This window comes from Periplaneta americana, chromosome 6 (assembly GCF_040183065.1).
Source record: "Periplaneta americana isolate PAMFEO1 chromosome 6, P.americana_PAMFEO1_priV1, whole genome shotgun sequence".
In the NCBI taxonomy this organism is placed as follows: domain Eukaryota; kingdom Metazoa; phylum Arthropoda; class Insecta; order Blattodea; family Blattidae; genus Periplaneta; species Periplaneta americana.
In genome coordinates this window covers 106,559,856-106,587,004 of record NC_091122.1, presented here as the reverse complement: position 1 = coordinate 106,587,004, position 27,149 = coordinate 106,559,856, and the positions used below count along the sequence as shown (strand labels likewise).

At 35.2% G+C, this 27,149-nt stretch overlaps 2 protein-coding genes across 5 annotated transcripts in view; one reads left to right on the top strand and one right to left on the bottom strand.

Annotated features, from left to right (window-relative positions):
• The window catches only part of LOC138701637 (CB1 cannabinoid receptor-interacting protein 1-like), a 605,501-nt gene that overhangs the window by 375,870 nt on the left and 202,482 nt on the right, over positions 1-27,149 (bottom strand). Inside the window, exon 1 of one of the 4 annotated variants that reach the window (XM_069828742.1) lies at positions 726-853. The exons of the other annotated variants lie outside the window; for them this stretch is intronic. The gene's annotated coding sequence lies outside the window, so the exon portion shown is untranslated. Of the gene's footprint in view, positions 1-725; positions 854-27,149 lie in introns of those variants that run through there. 4 annotated transcript variants of the gene reach the window in all.
• Positions 805-16,673, top strand: LOC138701635 (uncharacterized). The gene is made up of 2 exons (XM_069828735.1): positions 805-889; positions 14,596-16,673. Exons 1-2 carry the CDS (start codon positions 818-820, stop codon positions 15,931-15,933), a joined length of 1,410 nt encoding a protein of 469 aa, XP_069684836.1. The 5' UTR covers positions 805-817; the 3' UTR covers positions 15,934-16,673.

Sequence of the window (27,149 nt, the reverse complement as noted above, 5' to 3'; positions counted from 1 at the left end):
ACCGCGATGATTTTGCAATGCACTCTAGTGAGTAAGGTTATTATTATTATTATTATTATTATTATTATTATTATTATTATTATTATTATTATTATTTCCACGGCTCCTCTGAATGTGGGGCATTATTTTAGAACAAAACGAGCTGCGTCATGCTGTGAAAGCTCCCTTAATCGGTTCAGTGTTTATGTTCACTCCATACTTTTCTTGAATAGTCTAGTTTTACTTTCAATGCTTATCCCGTTAGCAGTGCTGCTAGCATAATACAGTAGCTATAAGTAGACAAAGATGAATTCTTTTACAAAATGAAGGAAAAACAAAGTTATAAAATAAATCTGATTTCAAAATACAATGAGTGAGTGAGTGAGTGAGTGAGTGAATGTATGAATGTACGTATGTTTTTATACCTGTTTCCACGATAGCCTTTACAGTGTGTAACAGCAGAACATGTCTGTTGCTTGCAAGATGTGAATTGTTTCACTAATATACGAACTCAAAATTTAATAAAAACTTGGTATAAAAATAATTAAGATCACTCCATGAAATAATACAAAATATTATGCTTACAATAAAATTATTGCTTACTTAGCCAAAAAAAGTTAAGATAAATCCGATGTATTCTAAATCAGTTTCTGTAAGAAGCAATTTAAAAATAAAAAGACCTAGAGGATGCCACTTACTAATGGTGACTGTGAAAAAATTATTGTTTGGGCCTTAGAACGCTTTACCATACGGCGATCCCTGCCATCTAGGGATGATCGGTTCGGAAAGCGTAGTTCGTAACAGGGCTCAGTTCTTCTCTTGAACTGCAGAGGCGAACATGAAACCATCGCGCATAGCCCTAGAATACGGCAGCAGAAGACCTGGCCTCCAAGGATGCGTCTGGACAAAAGTAAGAATAATGGCTCCTTAAGTGATAAATTCATATTTGTTTACATATTGGTATGCATATAAAACGGACAATGTTTAAAATTAAATGAAGAGGACTTAAATGAGCGCAACAAGAAGAGATAAGTAAGTTTATAATTCGAAGTAAAAAATGCAGTTAGGAAAATGTATATTTTATACAAACGAGTATTTTAAGAATCTGAAACATAATTATAAAAGAGATTCACATTTTATACTTATATTTTAGGTTTTCGAACGTAAATACTATTTACTGTAATTACACTTTATTACATTTTTCTTAGAATTTATTTCAAGCTAAAAAATAATTTGGGAAGAATTGCTGCAACAATAAGAAACAGTCTATAGCTCTATATATTTTGGCATTCTACACCCGTAAGAGTATTTAACGTTTCAACTGAAAACTATTAATATTCTAAGATAGATTGCAACTCTGTTAAACAGTTTCTCTCCTAAATACTACTATAGATAACATACATTTCCCTTTTCAGTTTTTCTTAATATATTTGACAAATTATGCATCTTGACAAACATTTTTAACGAATCCTTTCAGTACCGTTATAGGCTATTGCGATTTTATATCAAAATGAACTAATATATTATTCGTGTGATTTTGGGTACAATGCCAATGTTTACACGTGCAAGTGAGCGTTTTACGGTCAATGGGTAGGAAAGGTTTCTTATTTAGGTAATTCTGAAGGAAGACCACTCCACGATTTTCGACTTTTTTTTTACAAACGATTTTATGCTTCATTTTCGAAAGGCAATACAAAAAAAAATTGGAAAAACATAATTTCGACTGTAACCTAACATATCACAACCTAACTTAACCTAACCTAATCTTAACTAACCCAAACAAAACTAAGCTAAATTAAACTAACCTAATCTAAACTACTCCGACTGTCACCAAGCAGTAAACATCGCTTATCAACTAATATAACATTACGCTACTGTCCAAAACTACATAAAACTTTAAAAATCTAAAACTTATAAAACTTAGTCCGTCCCCCAACAATCTACGCATATAAATGATGGGAATTTAAAGTAGAATAAGTATACATGCTCAGAACTTCTAAAATCCATAGAGAGGTTTTCTTCCAGAATTAATCTTGGTTATAGCCTAACCGATTTGCCATTTACAAAATATCTTGCTAAGATTTCATTATTATCAGTATAGTGTGTAACTATGTACATGATATGTATGTAGACCTATATATTTTCTTAAATATTAATTTCATTATGTGGAACATATTTTATGTTGCGTTTTCTTTGTAATTATTTATAACTTTTTTAATCTTAGTATTTTGTTTCCTGTATTACCAATTTTAATTCTTGTATACATAATTTAATTATTTCAAAGATCAGAAACTCGTACTCATTGTCTTATCAGATGGCCTTGATAATGACGCTAAGAAAAAGTAAGATGAAAGCAAAACTTGAATTATGTACAAAAACTTATCACAATGTTTCTTCGTCGACCTGGGTGGTGCAGTCGGAATAGTGCTGGCCTTCTCTGCCCGAGATTGCGGTTCGATCCCGGCCCAGGTCGATAGTATTGAAGTGTACTTAAATGTTACAGGCTCATGTGAGTAGATTTACTGCATGTAAAAGAAGGTGGGACAAAATTTCGGCATAGCGGCAACGTTGATATAACCTCGGCAGTTGCGAGCGTCGTTAAATAAAATAATAAAAAAAATGTTTCTTCAACAGTTAGTACCTTCTTACCTTGTACTGGTATTTATTTACAGATTTAGCCTACTTACCAGAATATGCTAACCAATAGGAAGTAAGAAAAAGGTTAGCATAAGAATGTCAATAATAATAATAATAATAATAATAATAATAATAATAATAATAATAATAATACTACACATGTCAGATTTTACTATTTACATTTCTACAAATTTCATTAAATATAAATCTGCAATATAGCCTAAAAGGATTACAATTAATAGTGTTGGCAGTTTTAATGCGTCTGGAAATCAGAACGAGGTTAGAATTTCACTCTAATAAAGATTACGGTTTCTCGTACCTCTTATAGGAATACGTAATTAACATAGTTTATTAAATATTCTCAGATTATAATACCTTTGAAGGCCATGGATGAAAACGGGGCGTCACGATTTGACGTCTGTAAAAGTTGTTCTGATTAATGTGCTGCATGTGACTCTGAAGTCATTAGCAGTTACGTCGGGAATATAAATTTAGGCACTAAGAGAAATTACAATTTGATGTTTGACTTCGGGAATATAAACGTTGACAATATAGAAAAGAACACATTTTTTTACTCCTAACTATTCTTGGGGTTATTGGGTAGAAAATTATATCGCTCGCAATAGTGCAAAACCTCGTAAGTTCTCAGACGTCTCTTGCGAAGTAAAGTACGTATTAAAAATGAACACGGAGTATAACGTAGAGAAAAAGTGATTCCGACCTATTAGACCAAATAATGTAACTGCATGATTACAAATGATACAAGCTTATGAAAATAAAATTTACTATCCAAAAATACACCAAGATTTTGACACCATCTGTTCCACTGATTTAATAATTTTGATTGAAATTATAGTTGAACTTGAAAGGTAGTCCTTCTGTTGAAGGACATAACATTAGTTTGGAAACATTTTTCATACCACTGTCTTCATATCACCTTGTGATAGCATCTTGATAATAATAATAATAATAATAATAATAATAATAATAATAATAATAATAATAATACAACAATAGCAATAATAATATGTTTGTTCTTCACTTGCTTTAGATAATAAATAAGGGATTCGAATACTACAGATAATAAATAAGATCACGATTGAGATACAGTAATTGTTGTAAAGATCTAAATTACTACTATAACAGTAACATCAAGTTTAGTCAGCAGTCCGAAGACTGGTTGGAACCTCATAAACTTTTACATAGTTTCGATAGTTCTCAATCGGTAATACTATTATCATACATTCATGGCATAGCTTTACATACAGGGAGACTAACCACTGAAATCGAAATTTATCTCTAAAAAATGAAGAAATAAGACGCACCATTAAAATAATATACAGGGTGTTAAAGAGGTCCTAGTATGCATCAAAACAAGAAAATAATGTCTAATAAACATGGGTCCTACAACACACATTTTCTGAGATCTGAACACTTGTTCATAGGAGGTGCTCAATGTGACGTCCATTCATGGCAATACATTCCTCTGCCCCTCGGCGTAAAGAATCACGCACTCTTTGAAATTTGTTTAATACGTTAATAAGAAAGCTCTTATAACGAGCACCAGTTAATCTCCGTGGTAGCACGTACGGCCCTATTAATCTATCACCAAGAACGCCTGTCCTTAAGTTGATTGAGAATAGGTGCTGTTGCCTTGTTTCTTCAACTGCATGGGGATTTTCATCAGCCTACACATGCTGATTACGAAAATTCACAACACCATCTCTGCTGAACCCCGCTCATATCCGCAACCAGAATTTTGTTTTCAGTATTCCTTGCCAGGGGCGTCAACTAAGGTATGATTATCTGGGAGTCTGCTGTATTGTAGGGCAGGGAAATGCGTTGCCAAGAATGGACGTCACATTGAGCACCTCCTATGAACAAGTGTTCAGATCTCAGTGTTGTAGTACCCATGTTTATTAGACATTATTTTCTTGTTTTTATGCATACTATCACCTCCTAAAATATCCGATAGTTTTTTTAACACCCTCTATTTCTGCATCTCTAAAATATGAAATATCTAAAATAGTAGTAATATAATAACATAAAATTGTATCGTTAATTTATTTATTCATAATATATTTTACATTTTGTCCATGTCCATGTGTATATAGTATACACATATTTTTTTTCTTTTAAGTTCAATTTACCACTGATTATAAAATATAAAACTTTCTTAAAGACTTAAAACTTTACAAGACGTGTTAAAATTATTTAAAAAAGGTAATATATCTTATTGCAGGACGGTACCATTTCGACACTGGTGTCGTGCTTATTTGTTTATGTTACTGTGGTGCCTAAAAGAGCACGAATTTAAGACGTACAGGAAACCCACTACAATCACAAAACACACACAAAATTCGCCAAACCATTCCACACTACACAGATGTAGAAACACTGATTAATTAAGATACCATTGAATAACGATAACTACATTGAATAACTAAATATAATAAAATATACAAGCACAAGACAACGATTACAATCCTATTATAATAGATACGTTAATGAAAAAGACAGAACAAAAACACAACAAACCAATATAAAGAACACATGAGAAGAAATATACGTAACATTAACATGTTAAATTACCAACATTTAAAATTGCAGCTTCATTAAAAAACTAAAATACAAGATAGTATAGAAAGCAAATAATACAATACAGAAATCTCTAAACAATCACATCAAACAAACAACTAGATACAATTCAACTGGGGTTTATAAATTAAAATGCAATAGCTGCCAAGATTTCAACGTAGGTGAGACTGGAAGATCAATCTAATAACGTACAATGAGCATATTAAAGCAAATAACTCAACCATACATTACGTAACATTATTCGCAGAACACGTCATTAATAACAACCAATAATAATAATAATAATAATAATAATAATAATAATAATAATAATAATAATGAAATAATGATAATATAGCCACCGGCGTGACTCAGATGGTTAAGGCGCTTGCCTACCGGTCTGAAGTTGCGCTCGGGCGCGCGTTCGATTCCCGCTTGAGCTGATTACCTGCTTAGGTTTTTTCCGAGGTTTTCCCCAACCGTAAGGTGAATGCCAGGTAATCTATGGCGAATCCTCGGCCTCATCTCGCCAAATACCATCTCGTTATCACCAATCTCATCGACACTAAATAACCTCGTAGTTGATATAGCGTCGTTAAATAACCAAATAAAAAAATTACAATAACATGGAAAAGATATGGCGGTACTACACATCACACTAAAAAGTCATTATTAAGAATACGAGAACGATATGAATTCTACAAGCATATCCAAAACATATACTCGTACTTAATACGCAATTACAATATTATTCAACACACACATTATTTGATCTAATAATACACAACATACAAACAACCCCCACCACAAGAAGAGCATACCCCCACCACAGATGACAGCAAACACCGATAAGCAAGACGAGATGAAGTCTTAGTAATTCAATAGACGCTGATGAAGACATGACACCGGGTGTCGAAATGGTACAGTTCGTCACTCAAGGTAGGCCTATATATTACTTTTTTTTTTAAATAATTTTAACACTTTTAAAATTCAGAGTTTTTATGAAAGTTTTATATTATATATATTATAACTACTGACATAAAAAAATGAGATGCGTAACAGGGGGTTGAGGTATTTCAAGAATTGCAATACACCGTATGCATCTTCATTATACTGTTTGTTGTTATGAGCTCCACTTATACTAGCGAAATCGCCCGAGGGCGCATTGTGGCATTTGGGAGGCAGAGCGTTCTGTCAACGACATAATGTCTTCCAGTCCTAAGCTAAAAATTGACAGTCGAAAAGTGGATCAAGAGTTATCAACAGAGTTTTTTCACGTTTGTTTTAGTTTATTTACATACTTTTGGCAACGCTGATTGTTATGTCATCTATTCATACAAGTAATAACTCAAAGCCACACTCACACGAACAAATTATCAGTCACTATCGATTAGTAGGATTAAATATTTTTGAACACCATTGTATCTTCCACGTGCTTTACTAGACACATCAGAAGTCAAATATTTCCCCGCGGCCACTATAGGGTACCAATTGTTGTTGTTGTTGTTATTATTATTATTATTATTATTATTATTATTATTATTGATATAATCTGCCACTTTTAAATACGTAACAAAATGTCGCAATGCAATTTACATTAATCTTTGTTGAAAATGTAACCAAGCATAAAATTCACCAGCGTAGCTCAGTCGATTAAGGCCTTTGCCTGCCGATCCAGAGTTGCGCTCAGGCGCGTTTTCGATTCCCGTTTAGGCCGATTACCTGGTTTGGGTTTTTTCCGAGGTTTTCTCCAACCGTAAGGCAAATATCAGGTAATCTATGGCGAATTTTTGGTCTCATCTCGCTATCACCAATTCCATTGACGCTAAATAATCTAGTAGTTGATACACCGTCGTTAAATAACCGGGTAAAAAACTAAGCATAAGTTTGATGAATAGTAAGAAACGTATTCGTATGAATGTCTGTATTGCGCAGGATGTTTCTCGCGGTTATATGCAGCCTCATATTTATCTAAGAAACTTTATCTCTGTTGATTCTATCCTATTTTTTTTTCGTATAATAGTCTACTTACTTACTTACTTACTTACTTACTTACTTACTTACTTACTGGCTTTTAAGGAACCCGGAGGTTCATTGCCGCCCTCACATAAGCCTGCCATCGGTCCCTATCCTGAGCAAGATTAATCCAGTCTCTATCATCATATCCCATCTCTCTCAAATCCATTTTAATATTATCTCCCATCTACGTCTCTGCCTCCCCAAAGGTCTTTTCCCTCCGGCCTCCCAACTAACACACTAAATGCATTTCTGGATTAGCCCATACGTGCTACATGCCCTGCCCATCTCAAACGTCTGAATTTAATGTTCCTAATTATGTCAGGTGAGGAATACAATGCGTGCAGTTCTGTGTTGTGTAACTTTCTCCATTCTCCTGTAACTTCATCCCTCTTAGCCCCAAATATTTTCCTAAGGACCTTATTCTCAAACACCCTTAACCTATGTTCCTCTCTCAAAGTGAGAGTCCAAATTTCACAACCATAAAGAACAACCGGTAATATAACTTTTTTATAAATTCTAACTTTCAGATTTTTTGACAGCAGACTGGATCATAAAAGCTTCTCAACCGAATAATAACAGGTATTTCCCATATTTATTCTGTGTTTAATTTCCTCCCGAGTATCATTTATATTTGTTACTGTTGCTCCCAGATATTTGAATTTTTTCACCTCTTCAAAGGATAAATTTCCAATTTTTATATTTCCATTTCGTACAATATTCTCGTCACGAGACATAATCATATACTTTGTCTTTTCGGGATTTACTTCCAAACCTATCTCTTTACTTGCTTCAAGTAAAATTTCCGTATTTTCCCTAATCGTTTGTGGATTTTCTCCTAGCATACTCACGTCATCCGCATAGACAAGAAGCTGATGTAACCCGTTCAATAGTTACAATAGTCTACTTACTGAATTTAATTTAACTTGTCTTGCCAATCGTAGATTACTTGCTGAACGACTTTTATTGTATGAAGTATTCAGCTGTCTACTGGATAATAACGAAATATTCTTACAAATCCAGTTTAACGATTAAATATCAAATTTGGTCAATATGAAGTATCCACCGGCCACAGAACGAATATTTCACACTTTTATCATTGCCAATGTCGCGCTATAAACCAATTTTCAATACTTCTAACACACGCACGCACGCACGCACGCACACACACACACACACACACACACACACACGGGAGAGTCTGGTAGTATCGGACATCGGGTAATATCGGACAGTGAGTTTCTTTCATCTACCACACGTTGATGGTACCTGACTGACATGGTTACATTTCTGTGATGTCGCATAGAGAAACGTAACCATGTCATTCAGGTACTACCATATGGTGGTAGATGAAAGAAACGCACTGTCCGATACTACCCGACTCTCCATATATATATATATATATATATATATATATATATATATAATTACTACATATGTTTAATACATCACAAGACATAGACTGACCGAACTGAATGTAATTATTATTAAAGTCGCCATGTTTTGACAATAATTGACAATAATGGAGATAATTACTACAGTTGTCTGAACACTATTTATTGATAAAATAAATAAAATAATAAAAGTGGTTAGAAACCATACATGTTTCGGGGGCTATGCTCCCCCATCTTCAGTGGTTGTACCACGACTACGGTGTAGATGTTCTACCGCGTTTCGTATCTTAAAGAGGACTGTAGTAATTATCTCCATTATTGTCAATCTTCACTTATGAACACTGTTGTATTTTGACCTTTTAAGTATTTAATCGCCATGTTTTATTGCTAGAATTACGATCCACTTCCACTAGATGGCTACCGACACCAGCAGGACGGCAGGCAACACATGCAAACGAAATTATACTAAATGTGAGGAATGTTACATATTAGGTTAGATTAGGTGTGTATTGTGTGACAGTTTAGGTTAGGTTAAGTTTGATTAGGTGTGTAGTATAATTACTATGTTGGTGACACTGAAACCCACTGTTACATTAATTAAATATGGCCGTATTCATCATTCACGCACGACGATTTTCGTATATAAGTGAGGTACAGTTACCCTTAAAAAGAATGAGACGATTCTTGGTCGTCGGAAGTTAAAGTTCTACAGCGCGGTTCACTCGATATCGACGTAACGATAAGTACCATGAAAAATAGAACAAGAATTGTTACAAGGACCACAAGGACAAGGACCAGAATAAGGATTACGAAGAAGACAGCCATTTAAGGCCACGATTTCACAACTTAGCTCGGGTAACAAAATATCATTGCTTCTCTGTACCGAATGGCAAATGCCTGCTATCGGATCTACATTCTGAACTGCTGCTGTCACTGTCTTGTCTCGGTAGCTCATATAGTAGCGTGTCGGTTCCTCCATATAACCGTCACATCTCGTGTTCGATCCCAGGTGAAACTTTTTTTTTATTGAGTTGTAATTAATTTGTTCAGAGTTCCTCTACTATCTAATTTGTTGAAAAAATATGGTATAATTTATGTCCAATTTTTGGGTCTTACAAGTGGGCTGAACCTCGTCAAAAAAAATAAATCTTACTTGGAAGTTAAAAGTATTCTTCCTCAAACAAAAATAATAAAAAACTAAAAGAGACCTGGTAACTTAAAATCTTGTCCACATACCATCAGCTTCTATTACAGCTCTAAGTCGATCTGGCATGAATGTCACGAGATTGTGGAATAAGTTCTGATCCCCAGCGAGATCTTCCCAGGTGTCAACAACTTGATCCCACAATTCGTCTCGATTTCGAGGGCGTCGGTGGGCATAGGTGACTATCCTTCTCTTTTTCAATTCCGCCCATAAATTTTCGATGACATTCAAATCAGGTGACTTCGGAGGCCAATTAATGATTTCGATATCGGGTCTCCTTTGAAACCATCTTTGAATGCTTGCGGCATAGTGCACGGGATGGTTACCCTGCTGGAACAGCAATGTTCCTTCGGAAAAACGTTCTCGGACGGAAGGAAGGAAAATATTTTCCAGAATGTGCTCGTAAGTTCCCGCATTAAACCGGCCATCGATGCGTTCTATAACGCCAGGTCCACCCCCAACACGATATGCTAAAGTGCCCCGATCTTTCACGTCGGTGCACATAGCGTTGATCATGTCGGAGACCATCCTCACGATACACAGGGACAGGACCTTCGTAGTCACTCGAGATGGTTGTTTCTTCGGAGAAAATTACATTTCTCCAATCGAAATCCACTCGATTGGTAGCGAAGGCAAGACGGTTGATAGCTTGTGCTTCCCCCAATATTTCCATTTGCGCAGCCCTCCGGCCCCTAATACCGCGGTTCCTCAATCTGCTGATCACAGTCTGTGAAGAACCGGGAAAGTTAGATGCTGCTCTTATTTCGTTAGCAGTCCGAAAGGGGTCCAGTCGAACTGTCTCGAAAAAGAGAGCATCCTCTTCCAATGAAGAAATCCGCGGACGCCCAGGAATAGGGCGATTTTTTATTTTTGACCTCCCCTGAATTTTGGTAACGATGAACCCCTCGCGGCTGTACTTCCAGGAACACCGACCAAACGGCTAGCAGATCTAGCCCCAAATCCAGCCTCAACTATAGCTATAAATCGCTGTCTCATGTCACGTCGGTTCGCCATTAAGATGAGAAATGAGGGATGACGATAATACTTTAGTGTAGACAATGACTATTTAACGTGATATAAAATTATTGAAATAAGGGGCATCTTGCACAGTAAGAGTTCATAAATCAACCCTAAATTAAATATTTAAATAACAGGATATAACAGGAAGTTCAATTGTTGCGAAACTAATCAAATTAAATCTAATTACATTAAGTAAACAAATCCCAAGTTATGACACCACATTGCTACAGCTAAATTGTAGGTTATTAACATAAGCATTGAATAGGTGCGTGCTTATGCGTTGGACGACAAAACCAAACATCGAAAGTTCGAATCTTGCCGAGGAATATAACTTCTTGCTTTTTATAATGTAAATCAGACTTCTAACTACAATCATTCATATTTCTTACATTATTTATTAATATTTATAGCCAACATTGAATTTGTAAAGAAAAGACTTTAGAAATCTCATATGGAATTTGTGATCTGTAGTGACATAAACATAGATTATCTCTCGGAACTTTTCCGTAAAAGTAAATTAAATTCACTCCTTGAAACTGGAAACCATAGTCGTAGAGTCATTTTCCCACCTGCATACAAGCTGAAGTAGCACAGCCATTGATAAGTTTTGTACACAGAATTAGACTGACAGAACCTATTCGACAGAAACTATAATCAATGGCTTGTCTGAACATGATAAACAAATCCTAAGTGTTTCCAATGTCACTGAACAATTTGAAAATATTAATTTAAAAACTAAAAAAGGGTCGTAAATGCTGTAGTAATTATTTACATTTATGTCTACGAAATGAATCTTGGGAAAACGTATATGATACTGAAACTACTGATATTAAGAGTAAATGTATTGTATTTTTCACTTAATTTCAGAATCACTTCAGTGGATGTTCTCCACCCAATGTTGTAAAAAAATTCAAAAGTAAAAACATGTAGATAACGCAGGGACTTCAAAATCTCGTGTATTAAAAAGAAGAATCTATATGTAATGAGTTGCAACGTAATGATCCTCATGTTCTTAAATACTACAAGAAGTACAGTGTAATTTATAAAAAATTATGAAAGAGGGAAATAGAATACATTTGAATAGAAAAGTACAAAATTCAGATAATGCAATTAAAGCTATTCGGAATATTATTAAAGTGAAACTTGTAGATATCCTAAGAAAGAAAATATGTTTTCATTAAAACCAGTGATTATAAAGTAGAGGATCCCAAATCTATTGCAAATTCTTTTAACGTCTTATAGTATATAGTAAAGAAATATTATTAACAAATTAAGCATTCAAGATTTTGCAAAAGATACTGCAATTGGTAACTTAACAGATGCATTTAATAATTAGTATTAATATATGTAATTGGTCAATAACTGCAAAAGTGCTTTTTCGTTCAATCATAACATGAATAAAATTGAATTCACATTAAATTAAACACTATTGCAAACACGTAGATAAAATAGTTCAAATCAACTGAAGGGGTGAGAATGCAATAATCCAAAGCCACACTTTTAACAAAAATTGTTTTTGTGCGAGTGCATTTTTTACACATATGGGAAAGCTACTAATAAAATATTGTAATAATTACTCAACAAATGACATAGCCTAAGGACTCTAAACCTTTATAAAAGTGTGTCTGTGTGGCTTAGGAATATTTTTTAATTTCATTTTAATTGTTAGTTTTTAATATATATGCATTTACATTGTATGTGTGTATGTATAAATGCATTCATTAGATTAACGTTTATAATACATATTATAACTTGTAATTTTGTATTGTCTGTGATCATTAACACTTAATCTGAGGACTTTTTAAAACTGTATTTCAACGTTATTTAGCTATTTCAAAGTTATTTAGACAAAAAAAAAATAGTTGTGTAGACGAGGAATCGAACTCGCACTCTTCTACACAACACGCAGAAGTCTTAGCGTCTGAGCTATTGAAACGACACGAAAGCTTTCCTTTCTGTGCGGAGTGTCAATCTAGTCATGAAGGTCCAGTGTCGATTTAACTACACGATTTAAGTATATATTTACCTTTTATTTACGCAATATTAATATATTTTTTGCAGTTTTTGAAGTGAATTTCGGAACGATGCTAGTAACAAACCAAATAGCCTGAATTTAAGTAACTCAATATTCATTATCTTGTGTATCAGTGCTCTGGTCTCTGATCATGCGCAGTGTCTTACATCTGAGACTTAGGAATATTCAATCGTCTCATCCTTTTCTAGGGAAACTGTACGTATTTAGGGCAGGTTGGATGGTCTTAAGGCCCGCTCCCACTTAGCGGAATCGAATCGAACAGAATTTCTCTTCACAATGTATTTAAATGGAAGATAGCAGAAAGCGGCGCGTCGAATCGAATCGAAGCGAATCTAACAGAACAGAATTAATGAGCTAGAATATTTATTCCACTGCCGGAATAGAATTTCTTGTTTCGGATATGATCGTAAGTTCTTGTGAAGCCTTCGTGAAAAACAAATGAACCACATCCTTTCTTGGCGGCTTAATTTATTTACTATTGAAAGTTATTGCTGAAATAGTACGTTTACAAAAATACAATGTAATATGAACGAAGAAAAATTAATAAATATTGTGTAGAATTATTCTCTTTTGTATGACAAAACACAAAAGTATTGTTCAGTTCGGTTCCACCACATGTGAGAGGCAGCAGGCTTTTCGTTTCGTTTCGATTTGATTCGGTTCGATTCCGCTAAGTGAGAGCGAGCCTTTACAGCTCTCCCAGTAATCACATCAATTTCTACTAATCAATACTATAAATCCAAGACATTTGCAAGGTATTTTATCAAGTTCTTATAGTGGCTAGGACATAAGTAATATTCACCATATGACTAGAGATTTTCCCATTTCTAGATGTGAATAACCCCAAAACAATAAAATTATACATTTTAACAACGAAGCAGCTGCTACATTAAATGAAGAAATTTCTTACATTCTACCTACAAAACAGTTTAGGCCTACTGAGGTAATTACATTAGGTTTGTTCCAGCACGGTTCAGATTCTGAACTGCCTGCTTATGCGCAGTAGCTCAATGTGCGTTCCAACAAGACTAAAATTGATTCCGAACCGATACTGAACTCCCAGTTCCCTGTTCCAACGTGCTAGAACTCGTTCGGAACGACTGGAATTGGTTTTCGATTCAGAGCAGAACTGGGAATTCTGAACTGTTGACGCATGCGCAGATTTTTTTGATATCTGAAATAAAATATTTCGAGACTAGGCAGGTTAAAATAAAAGAATAGTCGATCATGAGTGATTAGGAAGGTGATAGTGATATAATTTATGACGAATTAAGTTCGGAAGATGAATATAATTTTATTATGAGAAGAAACTCCGAAGGTCGTGAAATAATAGTTCAAGAAACGTTTCAACAACGTAAAATCCCGAACTAGTTCTGACATCGTATACAACTGGCGCATGCGTCGAAATAAGTTCGGTATTAATTCGGAACGCATTATGAACTCCTTGTTGGAACCTACTATATAACGTCTTTGGTTGGAATAAACCTATCATCAGGTACTCGAGATAAGGATATATTCGAAGAGAATATTCATTTAGTAAAACATAACAAATTACTGAAAATTAAACACATTAACTTTGTATTTATTATTACTGTCATAATCATCATCATCATCATGAGTGGAAATTCATATATTAAAATTCTTGTTAATTGAATAAAATATATTTTTGATTTGTTGTTCTTTATCTGTACATAATTTCCTGGTACACATTAGTGTGGGCTTTTTTCTTGCAGACCGCCTGGATAGGAGACTTGCCAAGAAATCTGATACTGAAGATATTCTCCCATTTCACGCCCGAATTCCTCGTCCTTGTTGTTCGTAGAACCTGCGCAAATTGGAAAGAAATAGTAGACGATGACGAGTTCTGGCGCAATAGGGTCTACGTTCCACGAGTAATTATGCCAGACAAATTCCTCTACATTAGCCTCATGCATATGAAGTATCTGCGTAAGTTTTTCCTCGATCACAGGAGAAATATTTCCAACATATTACGTCTGATAGCTAAGTTCTGTCCCAAAATAGAAGAAATGACGTTCCGTTTCAAAGACAATTATCTGAAGTCTGAAACTGTAATGTTCACTCTCTATAAAGTCCCCGGAGTTAGGAGTTTTGTTGTGTTTTTATTGGATTACCCCATGATGTTGGATTACGGCAAGCTACGTACCGACTTGGGTCTGGGAATGTTCACCATGCACGTATCAAAAACACACTACCAGCACCATTGGCCCTGGCCCGTGCATCACCAGAACCATATAAAGCACTTATTAAATGGAACTCCAATGAAACAGATCCACGACGAACTGCTGCAGAAGAGACAATATCTCAAATACCTTGGGTTGGATTGTGACGTAACTGACGAGGTACTGAAAGAAGTTGCTAGATGTGAAAGTCTTGAGAACCTTGTACTCTTCAATAACGAGAAAAGTGGACCAGAAGTGGATCTGTCTCCACTGTTGAAGCTGACGCAGCTTCAGTCCCTGCAGCTGTCGAAGATCCGAGCGATTCATTACGACAGTTACGAATGCGTGCTTGATCCTTTCCCGCAACTCGTCAAATTGGAAGTTGTGGATTGTGGACCGGCGCTGGATAGCCTGGTTAACTCAATGCTGCGTGTTGCACCCATGTTGAAGCACGTCAGTGTGCAAGAAGGCTTGATTACCAACGAAGACCTGGAAGGACTGGCATTTTGCGAGCATCTGGAGTATCTTGATCTGTCCAAAAATCCCCTGCTGACTAACACATGTATGAGATACGTGGGGCAGGGCTGCCATCGGCTAAAATTCCTGGATATCACAGCCTGTCCCAACATGGACGATGATTTTTTCTGCTTAATCGAAAGGTGCAAACAATTGGAAATGGTGAGACTGGAAGGAGAGTACTTCTCCGGTAGTTATTTCCCCTACGTGACCTTAATGTTTCCCAAACTCTGTCATTTGTACATCGGACATTTTAAGAACCTCTATTTCTTGAAGGAAATATTTTTAAAATTATACAATAAAAACAAATATCGACACTATAAACCGATATATTTTTGCCCAAATGTTCTTGAAAACTGTCGCCCTCACTGCTGATTACCGAGGAAAGTGAAATGCAAGTTAGGCTATATACTAGGGATGTAAGGATTCATTTAGAAGAATTGTGAATGTGAGTTTAAGTGTATTCCCAAAACTATTATGTATGCTTTGTTTCCGAATAAATATCATTGAATAATAATGCACTGTGTTCTTAAAGTATGAGTACACGTGTATTACGAATAGCATGCTATTAAATGGATGATTACGAATGATAAGAGAAATTGTCCAGCAAGTGCGGTTAACATTCGTGAATTAAACAAATTCACAGGGAATTTGATATATCAGCAATGTACAGCTAACTTTATTAATGATTTATAGAGCTCGGAGTTCAATCACAGGTTAGCTGTAGAGAAAAGTAGCCTAATATGGGGTGCCTTTTTTGTTTCTTTAATACCGTCGGGAATGTCAAATATTTGTAACCACAGATGATGTAAATAGAATCTTCAATTCATTCCTTACGTTGTAGGCTGTCATTCAACTATAAGCTACAAATTCGATTTTAAGAAATATCAAAACTAGTTTAATATGGGGTCGTATCTAATATGGGGCGATAGAGGTTCCTAATATAGGATGGAATTTCTAATGTAAATGTGCATATAACTAAAATTTCAATTATTACACTAAACAATGGCTTTAATGATTGTGACGGGTTGGTGCTCAGTATAAAAGTCACAGGTTCAAATCGGCCTATATTATATTTGTATTCTGTAATTTTGGAATATTTTTTTTTTCATAAATTGTCCTACTTTATTCACGTACGATATTATTCTTCTCAATGTTAATATTATATAATTACATTGCACCTGTAATTTTAATTTTAGTTCCTATTTTTATTTTATTTTCTATATTTCTCTTATATTAATATATTCCTATATAATTTCACTGTAGCTGTAATTTTAATTCATTTCCTATTTTATTTTGTATATTCTCTTATAGGCCTATTAATAATATATCTGAACTGCGACCGAACACGAGCGCTGCTCATTTGGTCCTCAAATTTTGTTAATATTACTGTACCTTCTTTTTATATTTATTGTATTATTTTATTTCTATTTGTTGTAATTATATTCTGTATATTTAAATTTAAATAATAAATAATAAAATAAATTTAAATAATAAATATAAAAAAATTCCCTACTGATTACAACGGTTTATTCTCAACATTTCACCAGCTCACGTTTTGTCTCTCTCTTTTTTTTTTAATAACTTCGGGTGAGGACAAAGATTCAAATTGAAAACATGCAGCTAAGGAGGCTCCAATTGCACTTAATGAGTCTAGCCTATATCTAAAGTCGTGTATATTCCCTAATATGGTGTACTAATATTCTATATTGGGTTATAGATTGAAATAAGGCAAGGTAATATGGTGTACTCCATATTAGGCCCTCCGCTGTACCGCATAATAGGGAACATAGCCATGTTGGACTACTAAAGCTTCCAACTACTCTTCGGAATGAAGTTAGGTCAAGAACAGAGTAGCGTCAGATTGCCTGATTTTCATACTACCACTTGAGCACAAATTTCTTAAAAACAAAAATTATCTTCTTATATTTGTATACACAGACGTCATTACCAACAACGAAGTGTCAATTTTTTTCTTTGGCTCACTGAGGCGGATTCTTACACAGGAAGATGGTGACATAGGGTACACACACAAAGGAAGCAGGTTTCCTGCTTTCAGGTTGCCGGCGCCGATACGCGCTTACCAGCGTCAAGAAGTTTTACGTGTTAGCTAATGAGGTCCGAACACAAAGGAAGCAGGTTCGTACTTGTCAAGGCGTGCAACAAGCGCCTACAAGTTTACCGGAATGAATCTTTAATTCCTGCTCGCTGGTTGTTGACGCCTGTATTCTATATTATCGGTGCACAGTAGAAAGTAAAATGAATAGTGATGCATTAATTGCTGCTGTTTATAACAATCCTGCGGTATGGGATAAAAAAAAAAACAAGTACCATAGCAAAAGGAATGTAGTAATTGGTTAGTCAACTGTCCGAAGACAGGTCTGAAGCTCACAATTGATATAAAAAGCTTCATTTATGAGGAAACTAGGCCAGAAGATAATGGGGAAGGGTGGCCAGATCCTTTTCCCCCCTCCATTGCATACATCGCCGATTAGTGAAGAATAAAGTTGTTGGAAAGGGATAAGTGCAGAAATGAAGCAGGACGGTGAGTAAAATATCTAAAGATAAGAATAGAAAATGTTTCACAATAATTGAGGAGTTTCCAGATTAAAAATCACGTCACAAAAATTTATTTTTAAAAGGTTTATATGATTCTAATGGGGAAATTAGACTAAGCAGACTGTTAGAAACCTTTAAATGGGGAATTTCTTAAAAATATTTTACAAACATTTTTTCTATAGGTAAGATGGGATTACGTTTTCAAAATGTTTTCTGAAAAATCTTATCGATTAATTTGACAACTTTTATCTTCCAACACTTCGGTTGTTGATTTGACTGCTTACGAAATGCTACATTAGAGCTAATTAATTCTCACTTATGGCACTCTTCTTACAAACAAAGCTGAGGATGATGTGGAAGTATAGGCTACTATAAGAGATTAATTTGCAGTCCATTAGTGTAATATGTTTCTAGTTAGCAATGTATGCAAAGAATGGGAAAACAAACTGTCCACCCTACCCCTTTATCGTCTAGCTTAGTTTCCTCATGAGTGATACCTTATTGGTGTTACTTAATTAGGTTTATATCTGTCTTCGGACAGTTAATTAAACAATAAACAATTTGCCGTCAAACGTGGGAAAATTCCACCTTCTCGATGTAGAGATCCTGGTAACTGCAGCGATGACACAGTAAAGTGATCACATTTTTGAAGCTATGAAGTTCCTTAACATGTAGTGAAGCCCAGGGAATTTAAGCAAAGTGTCTGTAGCTCCTGGTAATCCAGACGAGATACAATTCTCGTCAGCGACTGAATTCGACGACCATCGCAGTGCAACACCATCCTCACCCTCACCGGATAGAGAGGATATTAGTGACAATAAACCCTAATTTTTCCCACAGAATGATTAATAGATCTCGAATTTTTAGGCATTTAAAAACTGACTTTTAGGCACGTAAAATAGGTCCTGAATTTATCAAATTAGGCACTAAAAACATGGATTTAGGCAACTAAAAATACAATTTCAAGTAGCTAAATTACTATTTTGTGCAGCTAAATTGTAATTTATAGCCACACGAACTACAGTAACTATAAAAATGCAATTAATTAGTGAGTATTGAATATTACGGTATACAGTGACAAAACAGTAAGAAAAATATTGCGGTTAGAAACTTGATTTCTGTTAAGTCTTAAATTCTGAATACCGGTACATAATTTTTAAATAATTCATCGGCCTCAGTGCTCTAAGGCTGCTAATACATAAGTGCTTATTTTACAATTAAATTAATTAATTTACCAATGAATTTACAATTAACACATCATTCATAATTGGGATTTCAATACATAACTACGTTTTTCTCTAATTTTCTATCGTCAATCTTTGCCTTTTCTTAGACAGAACCATTTTATAATGGAAAAAATGCTTCTCAATGATAATGAAGCAATGGATACCTATTTAAATCTAGCAATATTTACCATGCTGATTTCTTTAGGGAGGACTACGTACACCCTCCCTATTGTTCATATTTCTACTGTCTGTTCAAGTGCTCAACAAAACCAGTCCTTCCAGGAATTTCTTCTTTCCTACAACCAAACTGTTATAGGATACTAGTACCATACGCACCCCATTACATTTAAAACTTTCTCTTTCATGCTACACGAAAATTTAAAAATATATAGGCCTACGTAACAAAGAGAAATGGACAATTTTACGCTCTAAAACCTTAAAAATAGGCATTTTTAAGAACCATAAAACCGCTTTCAAATATTCATATTGTACATAAAATATGAAGATATTTAACTAGTTTTGATTTCTCTCTACAGATAAAAATAGTATTTAACCTAAAATCCGAGATCTAAAGATAACCCACGGCCTACTGTGCAGAGTCCCTGATATTAGGCCTACTACAACGTTCTTGGAACCCTCTTGTGTATCTGTTACAGAAAAAAATACGTAGGCCAACAGATGTATTCAATGATTCTGTGCTACATACTGAAAGGCAGAAGCTTTAATATTTACAAAAGAAAATAAATAGAAAACGTGGTCAAGAACGTGAGGAGACGAACATCTACACTTTTTAAAAAATCTACCACAGATATCAATTACACCAGTTTTTGGTTAAAAGATGTTCCACTGCATTTAAAATGTAATAAAATGTGTCCAAAGTGATTCTGGTATACTGAAGAAATGTATCTTCGTCTGCATTCAGCTCACTAAAGAAGTGATGTTATTCACAACACCTTCTTTACAAAGATTTATTGATGAATAGAAATTGCTTTTCTTGTCTCTCTTAATACATCTATATGAGACTATCAAAATATAGAAGAAAGTCTTCATCAGACGAGCTAGTCATCGTGAAAGCAACTGGCAGGTTTTACCGCTTGAACACGCGTTCTCTGTGTCCACCACTCAGCGCCGACAGGCGCAGGCAATCGGCGCTGGCAGCCAGCGAGCAGGTTACCAGCGTTTGCATGTTTCCTTTGTGTGCGTACCCATACCCACAGAAAATATTGGTGTCTGTGCCTCTGTGGCTTGCTAAGATTTCAGACGCTATCAGAGTAGAAAAACTGAGATTCTGAGATATCCCATATTAAATTTCGCCTCACAGCTGGAGTTTGGCGTAACGCGCTCTGAGCGGGCACTCCCGACTAGGATATCAAAGCAACATTCGTCATGCTTGTTTGAGTGAACGTCGCAGAAGCTTTTCCTTTGATTTATTCTAAATGTATAATTGAGGACCGTTTTTGCAAAACTTGCTAACTGCAAAATATGCAAAATTGAGATTTTGATGGATTCGTTAACATAAAGCAGGTCTCTACATGATGTTCAAGGCGTCTTAGTAAAATTGGGTTATTTCTCTTCATTGTAGTGTGTCAAAGTGTGATCGTTTTTTCAAAACTTGCTCTCTGCTATAAGTGAGAGTTACAGCAAAACTTGCTTACTATATTGTTTTGTCTCTCCTGTAAAATTTAGTTTTTTTTCAGTTAGCAAGTTTTGCAAAAAAACGGTCCTCAATTGTTACTTATTGTAATAGAGGTTGAATCAGTGACTAGTTTCGTTATATACAAGTAATTTATGTAAGTTAATTGTTTAGTGCCAGAAAAATACAATACAAAGAAATTGTATATTTATTACAACTTTTGCACTCCGCTCAAAGAGTTTGTTCTCGTGCTCAGGGGAGGATTCGATACATAATAAATTTACATGCATTAATTACAATAAAATAACATCTAAAATCAATAATTACTCATAATAAATTCTTACATACATTTTCAAATTTCAAACTTTCGGAGGTAAGTAGATGTTGGTATTTCTTTATTAATTTGTTATAAATTCTAGAGCCGATATTAATACTATGGTTAAAACACTTGGACTCAAATAAACGTATTGTATCTATGCCTTTGGTTTTGTGTTTGTTAGTATATGATCTGAAATATGTGTGACTTTTATGTATAACCTTTAATAATACATTGATATAAATTTGATGTATTTTTAAGACTTTAAATTCAATAGGATATTCAGTAGGTTTTTTAGACATATTTTAATTATTCTTCCCTCTAATAAATCTAGTGTATTAATGTTAGTTTTATAAGTACTACCCTATCCTAATATTCCACATTGGGTTATAGATTGAAATAAGGCAAGGTAAACTGTACGTCTACGTAGTACATCCATTGGTAAGTAATTTCATAACTGAACAAAGTAATACCGTATACAGAGTGAGTCATAAGTATGTTGGAATACGCGTGAGCGTGCTTTTGGATTAAAAATAAGAACAATTCCTTATATGAAAATTTGACGCAAAATGCTTATTTATTGGAGAAATGATCATACTTTTTGTACTTTTTTTTTGTTTCATCACAAGTACATGTTTGGAAACTTGTCATTTTACGTTTACAAAAGGTGCTATGTGTCCCCCTTCATTGTTTACACATGCCTAAGCACAACGTACACACAACTTACGACTTCGCTCAAACACCATGTTTTCATCAAGGATAAATTGGCATGCACTTTCAACACGTTGCAATAGCTCCTCTGCATCATTAACTGGTGTTGTATAGACGAAAGCCTTAAAGTGACCCCAAAAGTAAAAATCTAATGGAGTGAGGTCGGGTGATCTGGGTGTCCAAGGCACTGGACCACTGCGTCCAATCAAAACAAAAACAATCTACTACTGCCTTGTCACTGTGTTGTTTGCAAACAAACACTGGCACAAAATCAAAACAAAAACAACACAATAATATCATCAGATACTTATGAAAAGAAAAGTCATTGTTACTCCAATAAATAGGTAAGCATTTTCGTCAAATTTTCATATCACAAATTGATCTTATTTTTTATCCAGGAGCACGCTCACGCATTTTCCAAACATACTTATGACTCATCCTGTATAATTCTACGTAATTTGTTACAAAGGTAGATAATTTTTTTGCTACATTTAAGATGTTTATTAATAATGATTCCTAAATATTTAACCTCTGAAGATTCATTTATAATTGGAAAATTACAGCAAATTGCAAAACAATCAAAATTGTATAGTTTAATGTTTAGGGCTGAATTAGGCAATTTATAAGATTTACTAGTTGATGAAAATGTAATAACTGTAGTTTTAGCAGTTTTAAGACAAAAATTTTGTATTTTTTAAAATTCTATAAGCGAAAGACTATTTTTTTTATATAAGCAACACACAAGTGTAGCCCTACCCGTATTTAATTTATAGGCCTATTTATGTTACAACACATTTTTTGACTCTGTAAACCATAGAAGTGTATTAAAATTATGTATTTATTTTGTATTTTTTAAAACCAGTGAATTAATGACTAGGCCTAGACTTTTTACGCATGCAACTATATTTAATTTATGTATTTTTAGATTCTTTTGAAATATTATGTTTTGTCTATTAAGTGCCACATGAAAGTTCTGCAAAATGATGTTAAATTTATAATAAAAGAAAACGGTTTTATTGCCTTAGTCTTATAACGTTCTTCGCCTGACTGTGGGACTACATGCAGGGAAGAGAGCAATAGGCCTACTTACCTCAAAAACTGGCAGCGAATGTATTCTGTTTATATTTATTTCAAATTTACATATTGTTGCTACAAAGTTAACAGTAACGAGTAGGGTAATGAAACCCGATCTCTATTAATTAATGTGCTCAAGTGGATGCTTAATTTACCCTTCTAAGGGATAGGTATTTAGGCCTATAGCAAGTCGTTGCAGGGTATAGTGTGGTTTACCGGTGGAGGATGGTATAAGGTCACACATACTTAGAGCATTGATTTAAGTTCATCTGCTGCCTTCAAATCTTGATGTGAGCGAGAAATGACCAGAAAATATTAACTAGAGACCCTGTATCATAAACTGAGTTATCTTACTCCTATCAATTGAGACCCTTAAGATACTCGTCCACGATACAACTTAAATTACTTTCAATATAGAGTTGCCCAAGAAAAGTTGAGTTGCTCAATGTAAACAATAGTGCAACTTGAAAAACTGCGTATGCCACTCGCATTTTGCGAAACTATTAAATTGTATGCAACAATTACAGTATTTAGTATATTATACAAGGTTACTGTTCAACTACAGAAATGTTACATTATATAACAGTGCGTACGGTACTTATTTTGTGGTACTATAGTGATTATGGGTCTTATCCTAGTGCGCCTGCATCGCTGCAACCTTGGTGACTCATTGGAATTCCGAGACACTGTCATATTCTCAGACGAGTCGAAGTTCAATTTGTTCGGTTCCGAAGGATGGAAGAAAGTATGGCGAAAATCTAACACAGAATTACAGGAACAACACATAGTGCCAATAGTAAAACATGAAGATGAGCATCTTATGATATGGAGGTGCATGGCATCCTCGGGAGTTAGAAACCTGGCCTTTATTGATGAAGAAATGGATCAGTACAAATTCATTGGTGTGTTGCGGGATGTTTTGTCCAATAGTGTGCACAAGCTCGGCTTGGATGGGGTCTTCCGTTTCCAACAAGATAACGACCCCAAACACACTGCTATAGAAACAAGAGAGAGGCTACTAGGCTATATAATGCGTCCAGAAGACTTCTTACTCCACCACAGAATCCAGATTTGAATCCTACTGACTATTTGTGGGAATATCTTGGAAGAGAAGGAACCAAGCGCCGCCCATCTAATAAGGGAAAGTTTAAGAGGGTTCTTAGATGTGTGATCTGAATTTTCCCCTGAAACGAGGAGAAATTTGATTCATTCAATGCCGAGATGTCTGAAAGCTGTCATCCGTACTAATGGCTTGCATATACATAGGTTGGATAAAAAGTAATGGCAACACTGCTGTCACGTGACGATGGTGCGTTCGAGAGTTGCCAGCTGTGTGGACATAACCAAGGACTGTTAGATGAGTTAGTGCAGCCAGCGGCGACAGTACTCTGTCAATCTACTGCAGTGTGTAGAACGTTGACTTTCATAGGGATAGTGCGAGCGCCCTAAGACCACGTTTACAAAACTAGAGTAACGTTCCTGGATCAAAATTGAAGTGACACGAGGTCTTAATGCACAAGAATGTTTTCAGGGACTACATGAAGCAAATGCCGATGCAGCGTTGCCATATCGCACAGTGGCACGATGGGTTAAAGCGTTCCGGGAAGGCAGGGATGCCGTTCAGGACGACCCCGCGTGGAGGACAACACAGTTCAACTCCTTGCTTCCCTGTTGGATACTGATCGTCGATGGACTGCGCGTGAGTTAGCAGCGGAAGTCTGAGTATGCCACAAAACTGTGCTCCACATTCTGCAAGACATTCTGGGTTACCGAGGTTTAACAATGGCACCTCTATTCAGTCGCACAGGTCTTGTTGGACCGGTACCAAAGGAAAAATGACGACTTTCTTGGACGAATCGTCGCTATGGACGAAACCTGGGCTCGCTCATACGAACCAACCAAACTTGAAACGTCAATCAAATGAATGGAAGCATCCCGGTTCTTCTCGTCCGAAAAAAGTGCGCCCTACACAAAGTGCTGTGAAAGTGATGTTCATTGTGGCGTGTGACATTGATGGGGTAATATTGCACCACGCTGTACCTCCAAGGCAGACGGAAAACGCGGACTACTGGAACATCCACCGTACTCACCCGATATGATCCATGCGATTACGATCTTTTCACCAGAGTGAAAGAACCACTGCGAGGGACCAGGTACAATACCAGAGATGAACTTATCCGTGCTTTAGGGCGGTCAATACGGAACATCAACAAAGATGGACACGCTGATGGTGTACGACGCATTCCAAACATTTGGCGAAAGGTAATAAATAAGGGGGGCGACTATATAGAAGGTACATAAATGTTGTACCCCTGTGAATAAAGCCTGTCAGAAATATCGAACTGTTGCCATTACTTTTTATCCAACCTTAGTAGGATACTGAAAATACATTACAGAAACCTATTATATGCATCAATATAATGTGCCAATATCTTTTTTAAATCAGAAAATGAATTTTCTTTTGTAAATAATAATTATTTTGTGTTATTATTATGATTTCTGTGAAATATTTTTAATTTTACATTATATTAAGGAATAAACATTTTATTTTCTTAAACTTGCCCTTTATACAAATCTTACAGGGAAAACCATGAATGTGCCAATACTTTTTGGTGCCAGTGTAGATTACGTAAGAATTGTGGCAAACAATTCGAAAGCGCGTCACGTTTCTGACGACTAATTCTATTTTCCTTACTGTTCATGCTGTGTCATTCATTACTCTGCACCGCCAATTCATAAACATATATATCGTGTGAAATATCTGCGGTTTAACATGTAACTGCCAGTCAAAATTTTTCTGATTAACTGTTAGGAGGAGGAAGAACTGATTTTTTAAATTCTTTATTAAAATGTAGATAAGTTATTTCAAATAATATAGATTCTTATCTTTGTATGGAAAGGAACATATTACAGAGAGGTTAAACAATAGCATGGGTACTGTTTTGCATTGCACGCAGCTAGAAGATAATATATCGAGGAATGTTTTTCTCAAGATATTTTCTTACATGAAAGAGTGACTTTCTCGTCCTTGCTGGTAGCAAAACCTGTCCAAGGTGAAAATATCCAAAGTGGGGTCAGTCAAGATCGATCTCTGACTTTCGCTTTTGTTCTTGTTTACAATATCTCAATATCCCTAAGATTAAATCAAATTTAATTCTTCAATATTGGCACAGTTATCATGTGAATATTTTTCTATCTTTCAGAATGAAATTGGTTTTGCTGTGGTATAAAATCCATATGGTACAAAAATCTACACTCCTCTATATAACATTCTTAAATAAATTAATTTCATGCTGTTCGCTTATTATCTCATTTCATTTAACCTTTAGGAAAAGCAGTACCCAAAATTTTCAGTCACTCAATTTAAATACCTTAACAGTTCTAAATGTTCTTCTTGGTCTTATCTAACGATGCTGTACCATATACTAGAATATTTAGTATCGGTGGAATTGGTGATAGTATTTGGCGAGATGAGCGAGAATTAGCCGTGTGAGAAATTTAAACGTCACACGACGTTATGAAAACAAACCGAAATATAAATATAAATAATTTTATAAAAGAATTAATACATTTGCTTTGCCACTAGTTATCACGTCTCTAATAGCACAAATTTTCAAGTATGGCACCAAAAGCCCTTGTCCAAGCGTTTTTCAAATCGAAGACATCTTTAATCTCACTATGATTTATCAATTTTACGTGATCAGTGTGTTTTGTAATTACACCGCTGCTGCACATGCAGTCTTTTACCGCCTCTGTTTCAATCTTATATAAATAACACATTGAAACATACAGAATTGGCACATAGAATTGGAATAACATTTTAAAACAAATACTAAAAATTTAGACAAAACGGGCCGTATTCATAGACATTCTTAGCGCGGACTTCCGGTGGATGATCAGCGAACTAAAGTTTTTCGTATTCATAAACCCGTGTTAGCGATATGATATGATATGATATGAATCCTGTACAAGTAATCACTCAATAGCCGGGGTTAGTTTAGCACGCACGTAGCGCGGGGTAGCGAAATGTCTATGAATAGCACCCAACCACAGTATAAGAAGAAGTATGTTC

Excerpts from the sequence above, each read along its gene's own strand:
- LOC138701635 (XM_069828735.1), top strand. The coding sequence starts at position 818 with ATGAAACCATCGCGCATAGCCCTAGAATACGGCAGCAGAAGACCTGGC. Across the intron at positions 890-14,595 it reads AAGGATGCGTCTGGACAAAA|ACCGCCTGGATAGGAGACTT; the intron begins GTAAGAATAATG and ends TTTTTCTTGCAG.